General features: G+C 38.8%; 1 protein-coding gene across 2 annotated transcripts in view; it reads left to right on the top strand.

The window, feature by feature from the left end:
- Nucleotides 1–6,323, top strand: part of fat2 (FAT atypical cadherin 2) — a 309,284-nt gene extending 302,961 nt beyond the window's left edge. For both annotated transcript variants that reach the window (XM_057850154.1, XM_057850155.1), the window contains one exon: nt 1,554–6,323. In XM_057850154.1, the coding sequence (XP_057706137.1) occupies nt 1,554–2,011 (458 nt within the window). In that variant the 3' untranslated portion in view covers nt 2,012–6,323. The remainder of the gene's footprint in view (nt 1–1,553) is intronic.
- Nucleotides 6,324–12,598: the final 6,275 nt, after the last annotated feature.

Here is a 12,598-nt window from a genome sequence, read left to right as displayed (position 1 = left end):
GTTGCACTAACAGAGAAGATGGAAGGAGAGACTTGAAGTTTTACCGTATTCCGAGGGATCCAAAGAGGAGAGCGAAATGGACGGCTGCAATTCGACGTGAAAACTGGGCACCAAAAAAATCACCACAGACTATGTAGTAGTCATTTTATATCCGGTAAGATGCATTTAAGATATACTTAGAGGGTTTTGGGCTGACAAATAACCACAATTAAGATCATTGCTAGGCTAATCGCCGACAACATACACGTATGTATGTAGTGAGAGTGCTATCGCTAAACCATATAAACATAAAAAGCCCTAACTGCATTGACAAATGACATGAAATAAATTAGACTTGACAGTGGATGTTAGCGAGAATAAAAGATTTTGAATTGAAAATTTCGTAACTCACCTTTCCAAGCACAAGATAGATTCCTGCCGAATTTTCGTGGACGAGGACCTGTTTCACCCAACCAGCAACGAAGTATTTATAAGCCTCCAAGCTCTTGAAGTTTTTCAAATTTTCGTGAGAATAGGCTGATTTTGTGTGGACAAGATAGTTGTAAATATCAGCGTAGCAGATGTCAGGCAGACAGGGCGAAGACAGTGGGTCGAAAAACATCGATTTGGGCATCAAATATGGATCTGGCGACTGTATAGAACGAAGCTTTTCCACATAACGCCTTTTATGCAGCACATCCAGTGAGTTTACGGTATCCGAAAGCACCGGGTCTTCCATGAAATGCATTTTAAATTCCTCGATCAATTGACACCAATGCTAATACAGAGACAAAATGACGGACAAGGGGGCGGAACCATACAGCGAGCACGTGGTTTTGTGACGTCGTTGGGTAGGGTCTATTGTGACTAAATATTGCCATCTAGTGTATTTGTTGAGCTTTCAGTAAATGATACTGTAGCCATTTAACTGTTCTGCCCAAATGCATGATGGGAAGTGCAACCATGACTGTGTGTAGTGGCACCAATTGATATATCTTCTCTGTGTTGGGAAATAACGTAGGGTGTAAATAAAATTAAAAAAAAGATCAACTACTACCTTTCTTTCCCACATTGCTTTCCCATGATATTTCTAATTGTTGAGAGAGGGATTTTGAGGCTTTAGCCAATTTCAAAAAGGCTCCAAAGACTGCCAAAATTCACTCTACTCATTTTACGCTGCCTTTTAGCTCTATATATAGTTAAATCGGGGCCATTATAGCTTGAACACGACAATGTGTGAGTGGGTCGTGCAGCGCATGCGTTAATTGCGTTAGATAATTTAACGTGATTAATTTTTTTAAAATTAATTACCGCCGTTAATTCGATAAATTTGATCACCCTACTTTAAGCCAAAACCAAAGACCCTGGATGAATGTAAGACATTTTGTCTGTAACGTTAAATACAATTAGAAAATGATTCAATTAAAAAATATATATATATATTTTAAAAAATGCATGTCCGATATTTTTTTGCCGATTCCGACACTTTGAAAACGACGTGATCGGACCCGATCGATCGGGACATGTTTAGTTTTTTTTTAAACTCTTAAAAGTTTCTGTATTCCCTTTTACAGTTTATCCTGCCGATCCGGATTACTTTGGCCGTCCGGTAGCCACGGCGCAGGAGTTCCCTCAGTTTGACATCGTGGAAGACGTCTATTCATCGTCCGCCGCTTCGGACTCGCGACGCAACTCTCGATTCGGCGGCTTCCCGTTCCCCCTGGAGCGTTCGGACCGCCGGGCCCCGCTACCGCCTTGCTACGGAAACCGGGACCTGAATCGCTTCCTGGACACAGACGGCGTCCCGCTTCCACGATCGCAATGTCCAGAAGCGTACACGGTTACCAGCTACCAACCGGGTAAGCGCTCGGACGGCGACGCGGCAGGCTACAAGCGGCTCAGCGTGGCAGGGTCGTCCCGCGCCGACGTCGCCCAACCGCAGACGCGATCCGGCACGAGCGACCGGCGCAACTACGACGGCGGCAGCTTGGTGGAGAGCGACTACGGAAGCTGCGAGGAAGTCATGTTTTAACAAGGCTTTGTACGCCGCCACGACAGACGTTCTAACGACGTCACGGCAGCTCCACTGGACGTGTTTTGTTTTGAAACAACCTTTATTTCTTCAAATCTTCCAGGCGGCAAATCCAATCCTGAGCTTAGCTTGAAACGCAAAGAAATGTGGAGATTCAGGAAGCTCGAATCAACAGGACACAAACAAAATAAAACTGGCAGGCATTGGAAACTCTGAAAGTTGACTGGAAAATGAAAGTTGACAGGTTTTAATGCACAGAAATTGGGCATTAAGCGGAAGTGGAAAAGCAAGACTCTTGACAGAGAGTGGACTTACAAAAGTTTAAAGACGGTTATTCACCCGATTTAACCCTAAATATATGGCGTTGTCGACGAATGGGGAACCCTTAGGCTGCGTTCAGACTGCAGGCATATCTGATTCCAATCTGTTTCGTCCTCAAATCTGATTTTTAGGGCTGGCTGCTCACATTTTTTTTGCAAGTCTCCATATCAGAATTGGGCCTGTTCAGACATTGGCCACTATCTACAAGGTAGGGAACTAGGGTTGTTCCGATCATGTGTTTTTTGCTCCCGATCCGATCCCGATCGTTTTAGTTTGAGTATCTGCCGATCCCGATATTTCCCGATCCGATTGCTTTTTTTTTGCTCCTGATTCAATTCCAATCATTCCCGATAATTTTTCCCGATCATATACATTTTGGCAATGCATTAAGAAAAAAATGAATAAAACTCGGACGAATATATACATTCAACATACAGTGCATAAGTACTGTATTTGTTTATTATGAAATTAAATCCTCAAGATGGCATTTACATTATTAACATTCTTTCTGTGGGAGGGATCCACGGATAGAAAGACTTGTAATTCTTAAAGGATAAATGTGACTTTGTATATTGTGACTAAATATTGCCATCTAGTGTATTTGTTGAGCTTTCAGTAAATGATACTGCAGCCATTCAACCCAAATGCATGATGGGAAGTGGAACCATGACTCTGCGTAGTGCTACCAATTGACATATCTTCTCTGCGTTGGGAAATAACATAAGGTTTTAAGAAAAAAATTAATTGCTACCTTGCTTCCCCACATTGCTTCCCATGATATTTCTAATTGTTGGGAGAGGGATTGTAAGGCTTTAGCCTATTAAAAAAAAAGGCTCCAAAGGCTGCCAAAATTCACTACTCATTTTACGCTGCCTTTTAGCTCTCTAAATGGGTAAAACGGCACCATTACAGATTGAGCGTGACAATGCATGAGTGGGTCGTGCAACGCATGCATTAATTGCGTTAAATATTTAACGTGATACATTTTTTAAAAATTAATTACTGTTATCGGGATAAATTTGATAACCCTACCTTAAACCTAAACTAAAGACTCTGGATGAGTGTAACATATTATGTCTGTAACGTTAAATACAATTAGAAAAGGATTTAATTAAAAAATATATGTATATTAAAAAAAGGCATGGCCGATATTTTTTTGCCGATTCCGATACTTTGAAAATAACATGATCGGACCCGATCGATCGGGACGCCAATCGATCGGGACATCTCTATAGGGAACTGTATGGTTATGTGTGTATATACACACACACGTACTGTAGGTATATGGCGGAAAACACAGACAAGACTGAAAATGCAGTTTCTGCTCTTGCACCCCTCTTTAAAATAAACTGCTGTATTTTAAACCAAAAGAACTGTTGTGTTTGAGAGAACAATATGTCTATATGCTGCCTTAGCAGATTCATGGCGCACTAAGCCTCCGAACTATTTTTAAATTGATCCGTTTTACCCTGAAAACACCCGTTTACAGACGTCGCACAACTGCTTTTGTTTCATCTTAGCCATAAAAAGAAGTAATTATTATTCAAAATATCTGTCATTTTTAGCTTAGAATCATTAATTGATGTTTAATATATTTTTAATATTTTAAAAAAAAGGCATTCAAAAAAGATTATTCACTCGCATATTTTAAACTTGTAACAAATTACGTCACAATGAAAAAAATTGTCTCTGGAAAAAAGTCACAGATATCTACCTCATAACTATGGCTGAATTTAATTTTTTTTTGTAACTGTCGCATTTTCTCCAATATTTTAGATGATAAAGATAACAAAGATAAAGATCCAAACAAAGAAAAATTGGGAAAAAAACGTTTAAAAGGGTAAATATATGAAAATGAATATCTCGACCACTCCTTGATGTCTGCGATTTCTGCATCGCTACCCTTGTTATTTTACCCTGTTTCACTCAGAAAATCCCCCCAAAAATCCCTTTTTCATCATTCACAGCTGTGTCTTGACACTTGGTGATAAATGCTACATGGATTTTTTGGATCGAAAAGAGGTCAGTACGCGAAAATATCCCGTTAAAATCATGGCGTCTATAATTATTCTCTTATCTCATGCTCTCACATCCAGTTAGGGTTTTGCTGTTTAATTTTTTTTTTTAAATGTCCTCCTGTTCAAAAATGTTCATCCCCCAAAAATTGAGATTTTAAGCTTTCCAATGATGTATCACACATGCATATTGGACAGTTTTGAAATTTGGCCAAATTGGGGGTCTCAGAGCGGAACTTTAAGTCACCTTAGTGTTTTCCGCCATATGTATGTATATATATACGCCCACATGTATGTGTACATACAGTGTATGTATATATACATGAATGTATGTGTAAATATATACATGTATATGTATATGAATGTGTATATTTACATGTATATGTAGGCGTGTATATTCATATGTATATGTCTATATGAAGGTGTGTATATACGTATTTACTGTGTATATATACATACAGTATGTATGTACAGTATAGAGTGGGGAGAACAAGTATTTGATACACTGCCAATGGGTCTGTATACGTATATATACATATATATATACACACACACACACACACATATATATACACATATACATACGTATATATACATACATACATACATATGTATACATACCTATCTTACACTCCTGAAACATGCTTTGCAGAAAAAATGTCCAGCGCCAGAATTTTTTTTTTTTTTAAATACAACTAAAATAGCTCCATTTATCACATTGTATAATTTTAATTTTCAAGTCTATTCCCTGTCTTGATTTCAATATGTTGTCAGACTTGGACCTTTAAGCTATTGGTGTAAGTGACTAGCGCCATCTAGTGCTAAAGTTGATAAGTGCAACAGAATGTAGGCTTAATTTAAGCTGATTGTGCAGACCATATTGAAATAGTGTATATGATATTTTCATCATTTGCTGCGGGCCAATAAAAAAGTAGTTGGTTAAAGGTGAAATGTTGCCTTTAGCTTTTGCAATGCCAATCTCATAAATTTGTGTTGAAAAAGTATACTATGTGGCCTTTAAATTTATCGGGTTTTGAAACTAAAAGGATGTGTCATCTGGCAATTAACACTTTTAATAGTTGAAATGTACATGAGGTTAGATGCTGACAGGAAATAAACACTGATGGAATGTGAAAAATGACTGAAAGTGGAGAATTTGGAGGGACAATTTCACAGAAAGTACACACTGAACGACAAGAAATATAATGTTTTGACCTAAATAATGTTGTTGCCATGGCAACCGGCTCATTGTTACGCCCGTCCATGATGTCCTCAGCATTTCAGGATAGAAGCTGGATCTTCTGGAAACAAAATGGATGTTGCACAGTTTCACGAATGAAGTGTTATAAGTTGAACTGACTCCATTACAGTTAAAATGACTGCTTTTACTTCGAAAAGATTTAAAATAAACCATAATGGATAAAGCATTTCCCACTCCTATGAGCTAGGCTAACTTAGTAAATAAAAGTTGTTGTGTTTTTTTTTTTTTTTTAACATTTTGAAATCCCGAATACACCTGGTCACATTTTTTTTAAAAATGAACACAACAGGAGTGTGATATGCAGTCAGATTTTCAAAATAAGAGCCTCAATCCCAACAATGGTGTCTTCTATTAGACTGACAGACTCTGAAAAGGCTCATTCTTTTATTTTGAAATCCCGATTTTTTTTTTTCAGAGGAGCATCAAGGTGTCAACTAAACTCGTTAGTGTTATTGTTGTCGTTTCACAATATGTGATTAGATTTCTGGATTTCAAAACAAAAGCACATTTTTCGCCCCTATATCAGCACTTTTTGTGACGATGTGAAGTGTTGTTTTGTGTAGATAAGTGTATTGTAGTTGTATTTTTGTGGTGAATGTTTATGTTCCAATCAAATGTAAGAAAGTTTATTTTTTTAATGTTTTTTCACAGTGAGATTTTTTTACAATGCCATCTTTGATGTATACAACAAATACGACTATTAAAATAAAGATGTTATTCCATGGAACAGAGCTCATTGAATCAGCGCGTGGTCCAAAATGATCTTTTCTTTTGATGTAGTTTGGTGTGGTAGTGCAGTTTTAGATATTCAGAAAGTTCATCATTCTTTAAGATATTAATTAATTATTATATAATTTGATTTATCAAAAGGGAATTCGATGGATGGATGGATGGATGGATGGATGAGTTGTGATGGATGGATGGATGGATGGATGGATGGATGGATGGATGGATGGATGGATGGATGGATGGATGGATGGATGGATGGATGAATGAGTTGTGATGGATGGATGGATGGATGGATGGATGGATGGATGGATGGATGGATGGATGGATGGATGGATGGATGGATGAATGAGTTGTGATGGATGGATGGATGGATGGATGGATGGATGAGTTGTGATGGATGGATGGATGGATGGATGGATGGATGGATGAATGAGTTGTAATGGATGGATGGATGGATGGATGGATGGATGAATGAGTTGTAATGGATGGATGGATGGATGGATGGATGGATGGAGGAGCTGTGTTATGGATGGATGGTTGGATGGACGGGGGCCCCCAAAATATGTCTTTTTAAATATGTATTTATATATTTGTTTGTTTCAAGGGAAACCTTTTCATTTTCAAGAGTTGTTTCTTCAGACTTTAAGAAAATGAAATAATTGGTGTAAAAGAAAACCATCACTAAACAAAGTTTTCATTCATCCATTCATTCATACATAATTATAAAATATTGACTATGAAGTATTCTTTTTTATTCATTAGATATTATTAAATGACGATCGAAAATGTATTACAGTTTGTTTGAATAAATGTTTTTTTTAAATGTAATTTTCAACTTGTTTATTCTATACTAAATTAATCAGCGACTTTTCAAAAAAAAACACACACTCAAGTTGACGGAGCCGTGAGCGCTGTTGCCCGCTGACGACGCTCGTACGCGCGCGTCCAAGCAAGGTGTGCACGTTTTGTGTGAGTAACATTTGATGAGACATCAAACGGCGTCCATTATTTCAGCACCTCAGGTGTCGTCATCATTATCCATTTAGAGAGACGTGTCGAGTTAACGATGTAGGCGCTGCAGGCGTTCTCGACAATTCATCTTTAATGGAAACTCCAGTTAAAAGTGAAGATCTCAAGCTGACATGTTTAGGCAGTTAAGTTCACATCTAAAGAAGTGCCATGTATTAAAATAAGTCTTAGTTAACTCCGAGTTAACTCACGAATTCATTATTTTAATTGCGTGTTAACATCCGAGCCACTAAAGAATAAGTTCAGCCTTTTTTAATGCCTACTTAACATATGCTACTGCTGTATAAACAGTGGGGCAAATAAGTATTTAGTCAACCACTAATTGTGCAAGTTCTCCCACTTGAAATTATTAGAGAGGCCTGTAATTGTCAACATGGGTAAACCTCAACCATGAGAGACAGAATGTGAAAAAAAACAGAAAATCCCATTGTTTGATTTTTAAAGAATTTATTTGCAAATCATGGTGGAAAATAAGTATTTGGTCAATACCAAAAGTTCATCTCAATACTTTGTTATGTACCCTTTGTTGGGAATAACGGAGGCCAAACGTTTTCTGTAACTCTCCACAAGCTTTTCACACACTGTTCCTGGTATTTTGGCCCATTCCTCCATGCAGATCTCCTCTAGAGCAGTGATGTTTTGGGGCTGTCGTTGGGCAACACGGACTTTCAACTCCCTCCGCAGATTTTCTATGGGGTTGAGATCTGGAGACTGGCTAGGCCACTACAGGACCTTGAAATGCTTCTTACGAAGCCACTCCTTTGTTGCCCTGGCTGTGTGTTTGGGATCATTGTCATGCTGAAAGACCCAGCCACGTCTCACCTTCAATGCCCTTGCTGATGGAAGGAGATTTTCATTCTTTCCTTTACACAGATCAGTCGTCCTGGTCCTTTGCAGAAAAACAGCCTCAAAGCATGATGTTTCCACAACCATGCTTCACAGTGGGTATGGTGTTCTTCGGATGCAATTCAGTATTCTTTCTCCTCCAAACAAGACGACCTGTGTTTCTACCAAAAAGTTCTATTTTGGTTTTATCTGACCATAACACATTCTCCCAGTCCTCTTCTGGATCATCCAAATGCTCTCTAGTGAACCGCAGACGGGCCTGGACGTGTACTGGCATCATCAGGGGGACACATCTGGTAGTGCAGGATTTGAGTCCCTGGTGGCGCATTGTGTTACTGACAGTAACCTTTGTTAATGGGGTCCCAGCTCTCTGTAGGTCATTCACTAGGTCCCCCTGTGTAGTTCTGGGATTTTTGCTCACCATTCTTGTTTCCATTTTTACGCCACGGAGTGAGATCTTGCATGGAGCCCCAGATCGAGGAAGATTATCAGTGGTCTTGTATGTCTTCCATTTTCTAATAATTGCTCCCACAGTTGATTTCTTTACACCAAGCATTTTACCTATTGCAGATTCAGTCTTCCCAGCCTGGTGCAGGTCTACAATTTTGGCTCTGGTGTTCTTCGACAGCTCTTTGGTCTTGGCCATAGTGGAGTTTGGAGTGCGACTGACTGAGTTTGTGGACAGGTGTCTCTTATACCGATAATGAGTTAAAACAGGTGCCATTAATACAGGTAACGAGTGGAGCCTCGCTAGACCTCGTGAGAAGAAGTTAGATCTCTTTGACAGCCACAAATCTTGCTTGTTTGTAGGTGACCAAATACTTATTTTCCACTCTAATTTGGAAATAAATTCTTTAAAAATCAAACAATGTCATTTTCTGGGTATTTTTTCAAAATTCTGTCTCTCATGGTTCAGGTTTACCCATGTTGACAATTACAGGCCTCTCTAATCTTTTCAAGTTTGAGAACTTGCACAATTGGTGGTTGACTAAATACTTATTTGCCCCACGGTACTACAATATACTGTATGTTCCCTAGCTATAAGTAGCATTACAAGTGCATTATAACTTCATTTCACTAAAGAACTGATAGCATAGGAAGAGGGAAGTTAGGACAGATTTGGGGATGACTATTACTTGTCAAATGTATTGGACGTGAACTAGTCATAAACTCATTACAAAATCACAGCAGAAGGATGGAAAAAAAGCCGTCTCTTGCCATCAATGGTGCCGAACATACAAAATATAAGTAATGCAGCATTTAAATCTATATGTTTGCTTTGAGTACGCACCAACAACAACACAAACATCTACTTGGTAGTTCTTCAGGCAGTAAAAATGAACAGAGAAATTTGGGATTTAATCAGCCCAACGTACTTTTACTTTCTCTCAAAATCATTTTTCCATCTTAATTTTTTTGTGTGCGAGCTAAACGTCCACTCGTAATTAATCAGATTTCAATCGTACAATTGAAAAAGACGGGAGGAAAAATCATTAAGCGAAAGTGCTTCAGCGACGAAAAATCACCCGCGTTCAAAACTTTGCATTCTTTTCATTAATCATTTCATTTTGTAATGAATTGATTGCATTCATGCTGGCTTTGCGCTTATCAGGTGTGTGCGTGGGTGGGTGCGTGCGTGCGTGTGCGTGTGCATCGTCAGCGTGCTCTGCCTTAATGACGCCTCATGAATATGCAAATTCGGTTATGCTTTTTTTTTTAAATTTTTTTTTACTGTATCAGCACCGGGAAGCACATGCAACATACGCGCTATATACAGTGATATGAAAAATTATCTGAACCTTATGGAATTTCTCATATTTCTACATAAAATCACCATCAAATGTGATCTGATCTTTGTCTAAATCACACAGATGAAAAAACAGTGTCTGTTTTAACTAAAACCACCCAAACATTTACAGGTATTCATATTTTAATAAGGATAGTGTGCAATCAGTGAAAGAAGGGGGAAAAATAAATAAGTGAGCAGTGACATTTAATATTTTGCAGACCCATTTTGGCAGCAATAACTTAACCAAACGATTCATGTAGCTGCAGTTAAGTCTGCCACATTGATCAGGACCAATCTTGGCCGATTCTTCTCTACAAAACTGCTGTAGTTCAGTCAGATTCCTGAGATGTCTGGCATGAATTGTTGCCTTTAGGTCATGTCAGAGCATCTCAATGGTGTTCAAGTCTGGACTTTGACTTGGCCACTCCAGAACGTGTATTTTCTTCTTCAGAAACCATTCTGAAGTTGATTTAATTCTGTGTTTTTGCTCAATGTCTTGTTGCAGCTTTCATCCTCTTTTTAGCTTCAACTGTCTGACAGACGGCCTCCGGTTTTCCTGCAAAACATCATGATTAACTTTTGAATTTGTTCTTCCATTAATGATTGCAATTTGTCCAGGCCCTTAGGAAGCTAAACATCCCCAAATCATGATGCTTCCTCCACCAGCTTGATGGTGGACATGAGGTGTTGATTTTGGTGAGCCGTTCCATTTTTCCTCCACACATGACGTTGTGTGTTACTCCCAAACAATTCAACTATGGTTTCATCAGTCCACAAAAATTTTTGCCAAAACTTCTGTGGCGTGTCCAAGCGTCTTTTTGTGAACATTAAATGAGCAACAATGTTTCTATGGCCATAGTTTTACATATAGTTTATGTGTGCACAGAGATATTGGACTGTGCCAATCTGTAAGTCTTTAGCAGACACTCCAGGGTTCTTTTATACCTCTCTGAGTATTCTGCGCAGAACTCTTGGCGTCATCTTTGGTGGACGGCCACTCATTGGGAGAGAAGCAACAGTGCCAAACACTCTCCATTTGTAGACAACTTCTCGCACTGTCAACTGATGAACATCCAGACTTTTAGAGATGGTTTGGTATCTTTTACCAGCTTTATACAAATCAACAATCCTTGATCGCAGGTCTTCAGACAGCTCTTTTGACCGAGCCATGATGCACATGAGACAATGCTTCTCATCAAGACAATTCTTACCAGGTGTGTGTTTTATAATGGGCAGGGCAGCTTTAAACCACTTATCAGTAATTGGGCACACTCCTGACTTAAAATGTTTGGTAAAAATTGGTTTCAATTGCTCTTTAAGTCTCCTTAGGTAGAGGGTTCACTTACTTATTTTCCCCCTTCTGTCATTGTTTGCATGCTATCCTCATTAAAATTTGAAACCTATAAAAGTTTGGGTGGTTTTAGTTAAAGCAGACACTGTGTTTACATCTGTGTGATTTTGACAAAGATCAAAACACATTTGATGGTGATTTTATGCAGAAATGTGAGAAATTCCACAAAGTTCTGATACTTTTTCATACTACTGTATATAACTCTGGCTTTGAATGTTCCTTGACGGCGCTAGACCTCCAATTCATTTTGACTGGAAGGGGTGAATGAACATTCTTTCCTTCATTTCGTTTCGTTCGCATTGTGTTACTGATAGTAGCCTTTGTTACTGTGGTCCTAGCTCTCTGTAGGTCATTCACCAGGCCCCCCCATGTGGTTCTGGGATTTTTGCTCACCGTTCTTGTTATCATTTTGACGCCACTGGGTGAGATCTTGCATGGAGCCCCAGATCGAGGGAGATTATCAGTGGTCTTGTATGTCTTCCATTTTCTAATAATTGCTCCCACAGTTGATTAATTTACACCAAGCGTTATACCTATTGTAGATTCCGTCTTACCAGCCTGGTGCAGGTCTCCAATTCTGTCTCTGGTGTCCTTTGACAGCTCTTTGGTCTTGGCCATAGTGGAGTTTGGAGTGTGACTGACTGAGTTGTGGACAGGTGTCTTTTATACCGATAATGAGTTAAAACAGGTGCCATTAATACAGGTAACGAGTGGAGCCTTAGACGTCATTAGAAGAAGTTAGATCTCTTTGACAGCCACAAATCTTGCTTGTCTGTAGGTGACCAAATACTTATTTTCCACTCTAATTTGGAAATAAATTCTTTAAAAATCAAACAATGTCATTTTCTGGGTATTTTTTCAAAATTCTGTCTCTCATGGTTGAGGTTTACCCATGTTGACAATTACAGGCCTCTCTAATCTTTTCAAGTTGGAGAACCTTTGACAGCTCTTTGGTCTTGGCCATAGTGGAGTTTGGAGTGTGACTGACTGAGTTGTGGACAGGTGTCTTTTATACCGATAATGAGTTAAAACAGGTGCCATTAATACAGGTAACGAGTGGAGCCTTAGACGTCATTAGAAGAAGTTAAACCTCTTTGACAGCCAGAAATCTTGCTTGTTTGTAGGTGACCAAATACTTATTTTCCACTCTAATTTGGAAATAAATTCTTTAAAAATCAAACAATGTGATTTTCTGTTTTTTTGTGTGTGTTTTTTTTCCACATTCTCATGGTTGAGGTTTACCCAT

The sequence above is a fragment of the Corythoichthys intestinalis genome, chromosome 11, assembly GCF_030265065.1.
Source record: "Corythoichthys intestinalis isolate RoL2023-P3 chromosome 11, ASM3026506v1, whole genome shotgun sequence".
Classification (NCBI taxonomy): Eukaryota; Metazoa; Chordata; class Actinopteri; order Syngnathiformes; family Syngnathidae; genus Corythoichthys; species Corythoichthys intestinalis.
This window is presented reverse-complemented; position numbering and strand designations above follow the sequence as displayed.